Raw genomic sequence first — 12,830 nt, 5'->3', positions numbered from 1 at the left:
CCCGCCACCTCGCCCGGCTAGTTTTTTGTATTTTTTAGTAGAGACGGGGTTTCACTGTGTTAGCCAGGATGGTCTCGATCTCCTGACCTCGTGATCTGCCCGTCTCGGCCTCCCAAAGTGCTGGGATTACAGGCTTGAGCCACCACACCCGGCCAATTTTTAAATTTTTTGCAGAGACAAGGTCTGGATACATTGTCCAGGCTGGCCTTGAACTCCTGGGCTCAAGCGATCCTCCCATCTTGGCCTCCCAAAGTGCTGGGATTACAGGCATGAGCCACTGTGCCTGGTCTTGTGCTGATGTTTTAGCAAAGTTTGAGGGTGACACATCTCATGCCTGAGCATGAAAAGTCAATCATCACACTTATAGACTATAAAAGAATAACCCCCATTTGATATGTAAGGAAACTGAAGCCCAGAGAGGTTAAGTAACTTACCCAAGGTCACACAGCTCATATGGCTGAGCTGGGATTTGAACCCTGATTGTCTGAGTCCAGCATCCATGCTCCTGATCACCCCACTAAACTCTCATGCTGTGAGAGGTCAGTGCTCTTTTCCAAATTCCCCACATGCTGGTCTTGTCCCACTCTGAGTTCTGTAAGTCCCTCATCCAGGCTGACCCAACTCCTAGCCCCTGCAGTGAAGGCCTGCCCTCCTTTCTTGCTCTGAGCCCAGCAGAAACGCAGAGCAGCCCCTGGCCAGCCTCCATGCCTGAGCTTCCCAGCATAGAGATATGACTCCTGGCCTGACCTTTAAGACCCCGACTTGGGCCCCACTGCTGGTGCCACCGTCCCTCATGTCCCAGCCCCTACCCAGTCCCACTCACTTGAGAAGGTACTTGTTGAAGCGCGGGGAAGGTGCAAAGCCACTGAGGCAGGTGGCCAGCAGCAGCCAGCCCCGCTCAGCATTGTGGGCATTGTGATTGTGCCACACCTGATTGGCCAGCTGTGCCAGGATCTCGTCCCGCAGCTCAGGCACCGCCAGTCCCTTCTGCACAATGTAGTTCCCGAAGATGTTCTCCCGGGCACCATGCAGGTGGGGGTCACCCATGAAGCGCAGGATCTGGGCCACGAACAGAATTTCCTGGGCGTCTCAGAAAGTTGTTCCTTCCAGTCCCCACCCCACAACATGCAGCCCTCTCATGTCCCTCCCATTTGTGCCTCTGCCCGTATAAATGTCCCTCATATTACAATATAACTGATATATATATATGGAGTACTTTTTTGAGATGGGGTCTCTGTCACCCAGACTGGAGTGCAGTGGCGGGATCTCAGCTCACTACATCCTCAACTTCCCTGGGCTCAAGTGATCCTCCCACCTCAGCCCCTCAAGTAGCTGGGATTACAGGTGCATGCAGCCACACCCAGCTAATTTTTATATTTTTAGTAGAGACAGCGTTTCACCATGTTGCCCAGGCTGGTCTCAAACTCCAGGACTCAAGGGATCTGCCTGCCTTGGCCTCCCAAAGTGCTGGGATTACAAGTGTGCGCCACCGCACCCAGCATACAACTGCCGTATTCTATGCTGAATGACCAGGCAGTTTACTTAAGCTATGGGAAAATTAAAGATCCAAAGTATGTCATCTTTCCTGTTCATTAACCTTCTAGAACTCTCCATGCAGCCCCAGCCCCCTCCCTGCACCGCTGGCCTCCAGCCAGCCCCCACCTCCTGCTCTAACTGGGCCGCAGAGTATTCTTTTTAACATTCAGATATGACCACATCCCTCTCACGGAAGCACCTGCCTTGGCTCCCTAGGTCCCTTGGGATGAAATCTAAGCTCTGGGTCTGTAATCAAGGCCTCACTGGCCAGTCTCACCCTTGCCCTCCTGACTCCGTTCTGACCATACCGATTTCCTCTTCTCTGTGTACTTTCTCCACTCTCCCTGCCTGGCAAATTCCCCTCCAGCTCAAATGCCTTCTCCTCCAGGAAGCCCTCTCTGGCCCTGCCCAGGGCTGAATTAGTGGCCCCATCAGACTCCCTAGCCTTGGTGCTTCCCTCTGTCCATACTGGTGGTCACTGGCTGGGTCGACTCTGCCTCCCCCTTCAGACTGAGAAGTTCTTAAGGAGAAGGCCTGGGTATCTTCTTGGTGTCCCTGAGAGGCTCCAAGGCAGCCTTTTTTTTTTTTTTTTTTCGCCAGGAAGATGGCTGGGAGAAGAAAATTCACCAGTCCTCAGAGAGGAAGCCAGATCTCCCCCTCTGACATAAAAGTCCCTCCTTTGGGGAAGAGGTGTGGGGCTCATGGATTGGGCTTGGGGAGGGCTGGGAAGACTGGGAGCCTCATGGCCCAGCTTCAGGGCCAGGGGCTATGAATTAGAAGGTGGGCTGGGGCAGACCCCATACCAGCTTGAAGACGCTCACGGCTTCTGCATGGTGCTCGGCGGGCAGCTGCGTGAGGGGTGTCCTCAGGGGCACTGTCAGCATCCCAAAGGTAGGTTCCTAGGGCACAGGGCAGGCACATGAGCAGACAGAGCTGGGACTGACAGGCACATCTGGACCCACTGCTCCATGCCACATGGGACTCCAAGGCCTATGAGGCAGGGGCTTCGGTCCTCAGTGTATGGATGGGGAAACTGAGGGCTGGTGAGGGGCCACCACAGTGGCCTTCAGCAAGTCGGTGGTAGAGACAGGATAAACCCTCATCTGGAGGGGAGGAAATCAGAGCTGGGCTGACATGCTATGGCTCCACCAGTTGTTCAATTTCTGAAATATTTCCAGACTGGTTGGTGGTAAACAGCCCTGCCTGAGCTCCTCTGCTATCCAGACCTCAGGGATCTCCCAGATTCCCTATGATCCAGCAACTAAAACGTTCATACCCAACACCACAGGGCACAGCCAGGAGCTTGCCCCAGGGCAAGGACAATGTCCATTCGAATTGGTCAGCGCCAATCAACCAGGACACCTTGGACCTCAGCTAGCCCTTACCTTGAAGTGGCACCGGACAAACTTGGCCATAGGATAGTTGTTGATGTCCAGGGGCAGTGTGACACGGGGCTCAGCCTGGAGCCTAGGAGTCCGCACAGGGGCCACCTGAGGCACCTGGGCCAGCCTGAGACCTGTGGAGAGAGGAGGGAATGCGGTACCTGCTCTGATCTGCCTGTGTCCTCCCCCCGCCTGGCGCTGACCCACCTGCCACTGCTTGCAAGAGCCCAGCCAGCTCAGCCGGTACCTCCAGGTGCCCCACAGCCACTACCTCCCGCTTGCTCAGCTCCTGGAGGGACAGTGCATGGGGCAGACAGGCCTGCCACATCCCCACCTGCCAGCCTCCCTCCTTGACCGTGCTGCCACCCAGACTCACATCCACCTCCTGCTCCCGCAGCCACGCCCCCTCCACCTGGCACCTCCACTCTGCCCTCAGCTTCAGGAGAGCAGATGTCAAGGTGGGGAGTGGCAGGCAGAGGTGACGATGGGCACCCAGGCAGGCCAGGCCAGCTTACGCAAGGCGGCCACACTCAAGCAAGGGGGACAGCTTGCCTGTTGTGTGGAGGTGACTCCCCGCCTCCACACGTGGGGCAGGAGGCTGAGGTTGGCCAGAGAAACAGGGAGGGGAAAGGAGAGAGAGCAAGAGAGAGACAGAGGCAAAAGGTGGAGGCAGGAAAATGCTGTGGAAAGAGACACACAAGGAGAATTTCTGGGAGTTGGCTGAGCACTGCATCATGGGAAGCCCTCCTCTGCAGCGCCACAAAACCTTCAGTAAAGGCTACCTACTGCTTCACTGCTTTGGGAACTGCATTTATCTTTCTGGTTGCTGGTTTACACAACAGTGGGTCAAGACATGAAGGTAAGAGCAAAACCATACCCAGTGATGTTCAGGTCGCCAAATTCTAATGGTCCTCAATTCCTGAAGACCCCACTGTGAACCCAGCACCAGCCCAAATCCTTCAATGCAACATCCCAAGGGGTAGATGAGAAAATTAAGGATAGACAATGGCCAAGGTTACAGAGCTAGTGGGTGGCAGAGGCAGAATTTGAACCCAAGGCGGCCTGAGGCCAGTGGTCTCCTCTTGGGTGCTAAGCGCCTTTTCCCCTTCTCTGCTGTCCCCTTGGACCCAGATAAGGTAGAGCCTATACCTTGAGATAGCGTCGGCGGCTCATGTATGCGTGTACCAGGGACCGGAACTTCACCAGACTCCTCCTCATCTGCTGATAGCGTTGCCTGGGTTGGGGGAGTGGGGAAGGTCAGGGATTGGGGCCACAGGGTGACAGGGTGACCTAGGGGCAGAGAGGCCCTTGCCAGCCTGGCCTGGGAGCCAGTGCCCACATCTCACTCTTGGGGTCCTTTGGCACAAAGGGAAACTGGAGCTCAGAGAGGGGCAGCGACTTGGCCAAGGTCACACAGCAAATTAAGTAGCAAGGTCTGGATTAAACCTGCCTGAATAATTTATTTCCCAACAGTTTATAATCTCAGGGTCCCTGAAATGCAGGGTAAGGTCCCTCTTGGCTGAATGGATTCCCACCCACCAGTTACAAGGACCTGGGGTTGGCTGGGAAGGACATTCAAAAGCAGAGACACAGAGAATCTGATCATCCTCCTACAGAGGCCTCTACCCTCAGCTTTCATACTTCCAGGGATAGGGAGCTCACCACCCAAGGTCAGGCGTGGCCTCTCCCGAGCCTGACCATAGGTCTCCTAGGAATCCTGCCTTTTCTGCACCTCACCTGGCAAGGTAGCCACGAGCCCGGCTTTGCAGCAGGATGATCTTGTGGCGCAGAGAGCGGAATCGCCGCTTAATGAAGAAGCCACGGAGGCAGCGCTGCAGAGTGAGGGCTGCCAGATTCAGGACATGCTCTCGCATACTCTCCAGCAGCTGGTATAGGTGTTCCTTAAGGAACAGCTGAGGGCAGGAGGAAGGCACTGAGGCAGATAGGAGCCAGGAGGCTGGACTAAGGGCCCCTCCCTCTCTAGACGTCCGTGGAGACAGAATAGGCAGGGCAGCCTCCTGGAGCGGGGCTGGAGGATGGGGTGGATTTGGAGAGGTTGAAGGATGCTGGTGAATCAGGTAGTTAGCATTCCATGTCCCAAGCTCATCTGGGTTGCTCCTGGGACGGCAGTCTCTAGCTTGGACATTTCTGACTCAGTAGTTGTGAAGCCCCCGAACTTGGGGTCTCCAAGGGCTGACTGTGGGGCGGGACTCACCTTGCTGACCCCAACACGGTACATGTTTGGCATGACTTTGCACAGGCGACTCAGCACTGACACACACATGTCCCCATTAGCTGGCAGGTCATGCTTGAGGGCCACTAGACAGCAGTACCTGGCAGGGGGCCCAAACTCAGTCTGGGGCTATGAGACCTACCCGGGGTGCCTGCTAGACCATGGGGTTACCGCCCCCAGCCCCGTGTCCAAAAGGCCTGGTCCCAGTGGTGGCTCCACGAATAGTTTATTGTAATCTGAAAAAAGGCACTCCATCCTCAAGACTCTTTACTTCTGGGTGTCAGACAATCGTTATAATAGATGATTTCAGTAGAACAAGACACTTGACTGCCACCTGCTGGAAACTTGTCATTGTAACTACTAAAACCATTCTAATCAACACGGAGGTTGATTATACATATTATATGTTATACAACATATAACTACAAAAAAGGCAATACAATAAATGCATCTACCACATAACAGCTAGCATGTGGCAGCCTTGTGAAGTATACAACCTGAGCAACTGTGCATGGCAAGCCCTGTACTGCCTGGGTTGTGTATTCCTGGGGCCATGGGGACTTGGGCAGGGATTTGTAGAGCTCAGGAACTACCCTAAGCAAGATACCTGTCGATGAACCCCTGGAAAGGCAGGCGCACTGGAAATCCCTCCTTGCGGATCCTCACAGTCTCCAGCACCCCTGAATAGCGTAACTGTGCCATTACCACATCTGGCTCAAAGAGACTTGGCTCCTGTAGGGATGCCCAGAGAGGGAGTCTGCACACTGGCTCAGCCATGTGCAAAGGGTACCGTCATGGTGAATAGTCCCAATGCTAGGCTGGGCAGATGCAGGTCCAGAGAGGCCAAGCCACTTGCCCAAGGTCACACAGCATGGGCAGGAGGATTTGGCTCTCTCAGAGGCCTCAGCTCTCACTCACCTTCTTGTGGTTGGGCTTCAGGCAACGCATGAACAAGGGGTTACACCTGGTAGCGGCAGGAAGAGGACAGCGTGAGGCCTCCGAAAAAGAAGGTGCTCACCCTCTGAGGGTCATGAGGTGGGTTAAGGATGAGGCTGGGTGCTCCGCCCACCTGCCCCGCACCTCACCTCTCCATCTTTTCCACCAGATCCAGGAGTGACTGCTGGAACTTGGCAGCCACGGTGTGTGCCTTGTAGAGCCGAGTGACGGAGCTGCTCTTGCCCAGGCGCTGAGGGGCAGCCTGTGGGGCATGGCTGGAGAAGAGGTGTGCCACCACCTGGGCAGGGGTCAGGGCAGGGAAAACAGACAGGCAGGGGCCGGGAGACCAAAATGAGGAGGAACAGGGAGCAGGAGTCAAATCTCTGGACCAGGGGGATCTGAAGACTAACTGGACCCCTGTTCTCTCTGCAAGGCCTCTGTCATCCTGCCTTACATGCTTCTCAAAACAGGTAGGGCTCAGCACCTTCCAAGGGATCCATCCCATAACTGGCTTTTTCCCCTTCAGTCTAAGGAACACACAGTCACTGACTGTGTGCCTGGCCCCAAGGTGGCTTGTTAGACACATGGTTGTGAACTCTGGCTATGACCTCATGAGGAGGGTACCCAGTGGACAGGAGGAAGGGAAGGGCCAGATAGGGGAGGTGATGTTACCAGGCCTGTGTTCTGTCATAGGGCCATCTGCTGGCCGTAGTGTAGCTGGGATGCAGGGCCCTCCCTAAGCCTTCAAGGAACCCAAAGTTGGTACCCCAAGCTCTCCCCTGGGGCCTTATGGGTGGGGTGGGGGAAATTGAGAACACCAGGAGGTGGGATTGGGGGAACAGGTCTGGCAAGAAACCAGGAAAGAATGGGCCAGGGAATGGGTTGGGGCCCGGAGTGGGGTAAGTACAGGGCAAGGTCACAGCTGGTGGGGTACAGGGTTAGAACTGGGAGTGGGGCCGGGGTCTAGCCACTGGGGCTGTCAGGAGCCAGATGGCAGGATCAGGATGAGGAGCCAAGCTAGGCGGGAACAGGCCAGGAACAGGATATCTAGGCCACCCTTGTCTTTGGCCAAAGCTAAGCGGAGCCAGGACGTGGCAACATGGTCTAAGGCTTGAAGGCGGGCTGGGGGTGGGGGTGGGGCCATGCGTGGGGGCAGGGCCAGAGCGGTGGGAGGTGAGGCTCACCCGTGTCCGGCTCCGTACGAACAGGTCCAGCACGTCCTGGCGCACTTGGTCATGGTTCTTGTCCAGGAACTTGTGTACCTGAAAAGGGGAACAATGGCCCAGGTAATCCTGGCCTGTCTCTCTGTCTATCCTAGGAGGGATTGGATCCTCCTCACTTCTATGGTCCCTACCTCTCCAGCTCCCACCATTCTGTCTATTCCTGGGGGAGGAGAGCATTCACCATGGCTTCACATGACCAACCTGGGTCTTGGCCTCACCCTCAGTGAAGGACATTGTCCTGCACCCATTCTACAGATGAGAAAAGTAAGGCCTGGATGGGGACAGAGGCATGGAATCCTAGCCTGAGACACCTCGAGGGCAGGAATGTGCCTCAGATAATAGTGATGAGGGTGACCACAGTGAAGTCACTATTGATGAGCTACTCTTTATCAAACCCACCCTGTATTTCTCACACCCACCCCATGAGTTGGGCACTATTATTATCCCCATTTTCCAAGTGAGAGAACTGAGGCTCAGACTAGTTAAGCAATTTGCTTAAGGTCACAGAGCTTGGGCACAGCAGAGTCAGAATTGGACCTGGGTGTGAATGTCTGGGGCCAGTGTTGTGCTTCTGTGTCTCCAACAGCTAGCAGCACTACAGCACCAGCGGCCAGGCCGACTGTCTCGGGGCTCACCTGGTAGGTGACCTTGCCTGCATAGTGCTTGATAGTGAACTCAGGCAGCGGCATCTTGGGTTTGGAATAGAGCGGGTTGGCGCCATGATGGTAGTGGCACTTCTGTAGGAAGGTGTGGTCTGTAGCCTGGGGGCAATTTAGGGATCAGTGGGTGGGCAGGGGGCCTGGACACCCTGTTCTTGGCCTGGTAGCAACCTCACTATCCCCAACTGCTCCCAATTGAGCACCAGAGAGGAACAACTCACAGCTTCCCATGGCTGCCCATCTCCCTGGGTCAGAAGGCAAGTGCCTGAGCCAGGCACTGGAGGCCTAAGTGGTCCCTCGAAGATAGGTGTGGCTGAGTGAGCTCCTAACTGCCTCCCCTCCAGGCCAACTGCCTTTGCACTCTATTGATTTCACTGTCATTCCACCCTTGTGTTTTGCAATCAGGATTTGAGGCCCAATCCCAAGGTTACCTACTCCAGGAAACCTTCTGTGACTTTCCAGGCTGGTGCAGCCTCTCTTCTGAACACACATAGCTGCCCACCTGGCCTCAATCACCCCAGGATGTGAATAGTAGGTCGGGTGTCCCAACCCCCCTGGCCCCTGCTCTTCCTCAGGCCAGAGCAGAGAGGAATGAAGGAGTCAGGGTGGGATGAGGACACGAGGCTGAGAGAGCTGTGACCTGACTAGGCTCACACAGCGCCTGCAGCTCACCTGGGGAAAGCAACACTGGTCGTCGAGGATTCGCAGGATGCCATAAGGTTTCAGTGAGATGAGGTTGATGCAGGGCTGGTTGTCAGCAAAGGTGATCTCCTGCCAGTCGATCTGCTCACGGATATACTCCTCCTGCAGGCAGTGGGCAGCAGGAGCTCAACCTCCCATCCCTGTCCAGGGTCCACCCACCCTACCCACCCTCCCTCCCAGGCTGAATCTAAAGGATTCATACCTCCCAGAACAGGGAACTCACCCCCTAATAAGGCAGCATGAACCAACTCAGGGTCCTGCTGCTCCCTCTGCCTGGGACAGCCCAGTAGAGGAGAAGGACCCCCCAAGGGGACTCCTCTCTGAGCACAGCACCTCAGCACCTTTCCCTCCAGAACAGAGACCTTCCCATGGGCTGGCCCCCAGCTTAGAATGCCTTTCCCTCCGCTGTCTACTGATGTCAGAATTGCCCTTAAACAACCAGTATATCCTCATCTGTCTCCAAGGAGGTCCACTGGCCAGTCAAGACAGGGACAGGAGTATTAATGGGGCCCACACACCTGCTCCTCCTGGAAGACGATCTTGTTGAAAAGGTACTGAAGATTCTCGTTTGCATAGTTAATACACAGCTGCTCAAAGCTGTTGAAGCTCAGGTCCTGCCAGGTGGATGGGGAGGCTGGGACTGGTCCTTCCTTGGCCACCAGCCTGTTTGCCCTGCTTTCCCTGGTGGCAACTTCAAAAAGCTGGAGCTCAACCACAGACCCTCAGCTCAGAACCCTCCACGGCTCCTGCTGCACCCAGGACAGAACCTGACGGGCAGTGGCTGATGGCCAAGGCTCCGGGGCCTTCTGCCTGGGTTCAAATTCTGGCTCGGCCACTTTCTAGCTACATAACCTTGAATAACAGCCTCATGCCTCAGTTTTCCCATCTGTAAAATGAGGATACTGACAGTACCTGCCTCACAGGTTTACTGTAAGGATGAAGTGAATTAACAAAGTGCTTTGAACAGCACCTGGCACATAACAGGTGCCACGTGAGTGCATGTGATGGCCGCATCTTGCTCTTGCCCCATCCCTCGCCACTTCCTTTGCTGTGCACTGGCACAGTAGTCACCCCTCCCCCACACACGAAGTCCAGTCCCAGACCCCACGCCCCACCACCCCTCCCAGCCTTTGCATATTCTGCTCCCTGTACCTACAGTGCCTTTGCTGGGTCTTAGGAGTGTCTCGTCCTTATCCAGGAAGCCTTCCCCATTCCTGCCCAGGTGAACTAAAGGTGCCCACTGGAGCATATGGGCTTGTCAGAGTCTGCCCCCACTCCCACCTAGCCTCACCTGGAAGCTCCCCAAGGGTAGGGCCCTGGCTGGTCCTTTCTGGGCAGCTGGTATTGCCCAGCACAGAGCCTGGCCCAGAGGCCTTGGGAGTACTTGTGGTGAGTAAAGAAAATGAAAGGAGACAAGGGAGATGGTGACAGGGAGGGGTTCATGAAGGGAGGATGGCACCAGCTGCAGGCACAGAAAGGGATGGGAAGGGCAGCCCGAGACGCCTGAGGGAGGTGAGACCTTGCCTATGTCCCCCGCCCCTCAGCCTCCTACACGGCCCCACCTCGAAACCATAGATGTCCAGGATGGCGATGGACAGCGTGTCCTGCCGTGGGGATACCAGTGCGTTGACCCTGGTGATGAGCCAGCTGAACAGCAGTGCATACAAGACCTTGGCGATGGCATCCCTGAAGCAGAGGTGGTGCTAGTGTGAGCAGGACACTGTGTGGGGTGCTGGGCCTCGGGGCTCAGGCAGGGCAGGGCATGGCCTCACCTGGCATCCACAGCGCTCTCCACAGTTAGGGGCGTGAAGATCTTCTCTCGCATTGTCTCCTAAGGAAGGGCACAGCCCTTGAGTGACAGCAGGCTGGCCACTGCCTCCAGAAAGCCCCCAGGGGACTAGGGGAGTGGGACCATGGGGAAGGGAGGCTGGAGGGATATAGTGACTGTGCACACAGAGACTAGGCAGGACCACCCTCACCCCCACCCCAGTTCTGCCTGGTAATGCTGGTAGTGGTGGGGACTGCAGGTCTAATGGGGGAGACAGAGGCATCAGCAGATACAATGAGATCAACCCTGGGAAGGGGGAATGGGCCTAGGACTGTGAAAGACCAGATGAGGCACTGACCCGGCCAAAGATTAGGGATGGCTTCTTAGAGGAGGGGATACCTGGATAGGCTCTTAAAGGATGAGTAGGTGTGAAAAGAGGAAGAGCATTCCAGGTAGAGGAAACAGCCTATGCAACAGTCTGAGATTGGAATCTGAAATGTCTTTGGGGTCTGAAATTACTCCCCTCCATGCCTGACCCAGGGACAGAGAGAGCAGGAGAGAGGGAAAGGCTGCCCACAAAGGATCAGCACAAGGCAGCTCTGTCCAGGCCCTGGTAGAAAGCTTTGTTTGAAGGCCAGATGCCCACAGACTCACGGTCACTTTGAAGGTGATGGCCTTCTGCAGACCCTCAGGGGAGATCTGCAGCAGCTCTGCCACGGCCTGGATCTCCCGGGCACTCACCACTGAGGCCACCTCCTGTGCATCCATCTATGCAAAATACCAACAGGAATGTGCTTTGAACTAGATAAGCCGAATTTAAAGTTCATATGAAAAACAGGGCCGGGCACTATGGCTGATGCCAGTAATGCCAGCACTTTGGGAGGCCGAGGCGGGCGGATCAGCTGAGGCCAGGAGTTCGAGACCAGCCTGACCAACATGGAGAAACCCCATCTTTAATAAAAATACAAGGGCCGGGCGCAGTGGCTCAAGCCTGTAATCCCAGCACTTTGGGAGGCCGAGACAGGCGGATCACGAGGTCAGGAGATCGAGACCATCCTGGCTAACACAGTGAAGCCCCGTCTCTACTAAAAAATACAAAAAAACTATCCGGGCGAGGTGGCGGGCACCTGTAGTTCCAGCTACTCAGGAGGCTGAGACAGGAGAATGGCGTAAACCCAGGAGGCGGAGCTTGCAGTGAGCTGAGATCCGGCCACTGCACTCCAGCCTGGGCGACAGAGCAAGACTCCGTCTCAAAACAAACAAACAAACAAAAAATACAAAACTAGCCGGGCATAGTGACACATGCCTGTAATCCCAGCTACTTGGGAGGCTGAGACAGGAGAATCGCTTGACCTGGGAGGTGGAGGTTGCAGTGAGCCGAAATCGTGCCATTGCACTCTAGCCTGGGCAACAAGAGCGAAACTCTGTCTCAAAAAAAAAAAAAAAAAAAAAAAAATAAGCACACACGGTAGTGGGTGCCTGTGATCCCAGCTACTCGGGAGACTGAGGCAGGAGAATTGTTTGAACCCAGGAGGCGGAGATTGCAGTGAGCTCAGGCCGTGCCATTGCACTCCAGCCTGGGCAACAAGAGTAAAACTCCGTCTCAAAAAAATTAAAAAGTAAAAAACAGAAACAGGCTGGGCACGGTGGCTCATGTCTGTAATCCTAGCACTTTGGGAGGCTGAGGTGGGAGGATCGAATGAAGCAGGAGGTTCAAGACCAGCCTGGCAACATAGTGAGACCCTGTCTAAAAAATGTGCTGGACATGGTGGCCTAAACCTGTAGTCCCAGCTACTCAGGAGGCTGAAGCAGGAGGATCGCTTGGGCCTAGGAGGTTGAGGCTGCAGTGAGCTATGACAGTGCCACTGTACTCCAGCCTGGGCCATAGAGTGAGACCCTGTCTCAAAAAATAAAAAGAAAAAAAAAAGCCGATTAAAAGAAAAAAAAACAGTGTAGTCATAGACACAGTACATAAATAGATTAAAAAAGCACAATAGAAAGTCTGGAATTAGACATAAATGTATGTATAAACTTAGCACATGATAAAGATGTATTTTTCTTTCTTTTTTATATATAATTTTTTTTTTGTAGAGATGGGGCCTTGCTATGTTGCCTAGGCTGGTCTCGAGCTCCTGGGCTCAAGCAATCCACCTGCCTTGGCCTCCCAAAATGTTGGGATTACAGGCACGAGCCACCATACTCAGCTAATGAAGATGTATTTTTCAAATCAAGAGATTAGGACAATTGAGTAAACATCTGGAAAAAAAAGTTGGATTCCTACGTCACACCTTACTAGGGTAAATTTGGATGGATCAAAGATTTAAATGTTTTTTAAAACTCACAAAATCCATAAAAGGTCTTAGAAAAAGTTATGGAAGAAGGCTGTTATAA

The 12,830-nt window shown here is 54.6% G+C and overlaps 1 protein-coding gene across 1 annotated transcript in view; it reads right to left on the bottom strand.

Moving 5' to 3' along the window:
- The window catches only part of MYO15A (myosin XVA), a 63,449-nt gene that overhangs the window by 32,429 nt on the left and 18,190 nt on the right, over nt 1–12,830 (bottom strand). The window contains exons 12-29 of the mRNA XM_017895567.1: nt 11,094–11,207; nt 10,444–10,502; nt 10,234–10,357; nt 9,190–9,285; nt 8,642–8,773; nt 7,946–8,071; nt 7,272–7,349; nt 6,237–6,385; nt 6,070–6,115; nt 5,759–5,883; nt 5,134–5,251; nt 4,656–4,831; nt 4,068–4,152; nt 3,301–3,354; nt 3,126–3,207; nt 2,922–3,052; nt 2,340–2,435; nt 824–1,059 (exon numbers count right to left, since the gene is read on the bottom strand). Coding sequence (XP_017751056.1) covers nt 824–1,059; nt 2,340–2,435; nt 2,922–3,052; nt 3,126–3,207; nt 3,301–3,354; nt 4,068–4,152; nt 4,656–4,831; nt 5,134–5,251; nt 5,759–5,883; nt 6,070–6,115; nt 6,237–6,385; nt 7,272–7,349; nt 7,946–8,071; nt 8,642–8,773; nt 9,190–9,285; nt 10,234–10,357; nt 10,444–10,502; nt 11,094–11,207 — 2,027 coding nt within the window. The remainder of the gene's footprint in view (nt 1–823; nt 1,060–2,339; nt 2,436–2,921; nt 3,053–3,125; nt 3,208–3,300; nt 3,355–4,067; nt 4,153–4,655; nt 4,832–5,133; nt 5,252–5,758; nt 5,884–6,069; nt 6,116–6,236; nt 6,386–7,271; nt 7,350–7,945; nt 8,072–8,641; nt 8,774–9,189; nt 9,286–10,233; nt 10,358–10,443; nt 10,503–11,093; nt 11,208–12,830) is intronic.

This window comes from Rhinopithecus bieti, unplaced genomic scaffold, assembly GCF_001698545.2.
Source record: "Rhinopithecus bieti isolate Rb0 unplaced genomic scaffold, ASM169854v2 scaffold_26813, whole genome shotgun sequence".
Lineage (NCBI taxonomy): Eukaryota > Metazoa > Chordata > Mammalia > Primates > Cercopithecidae > Rhinopithecus > Rhinopithecus bieti.
Note: the sequence above shows the minus strand (reverse complement) of the source record. Positions and strands in the feature narration are given on the sequence as shown.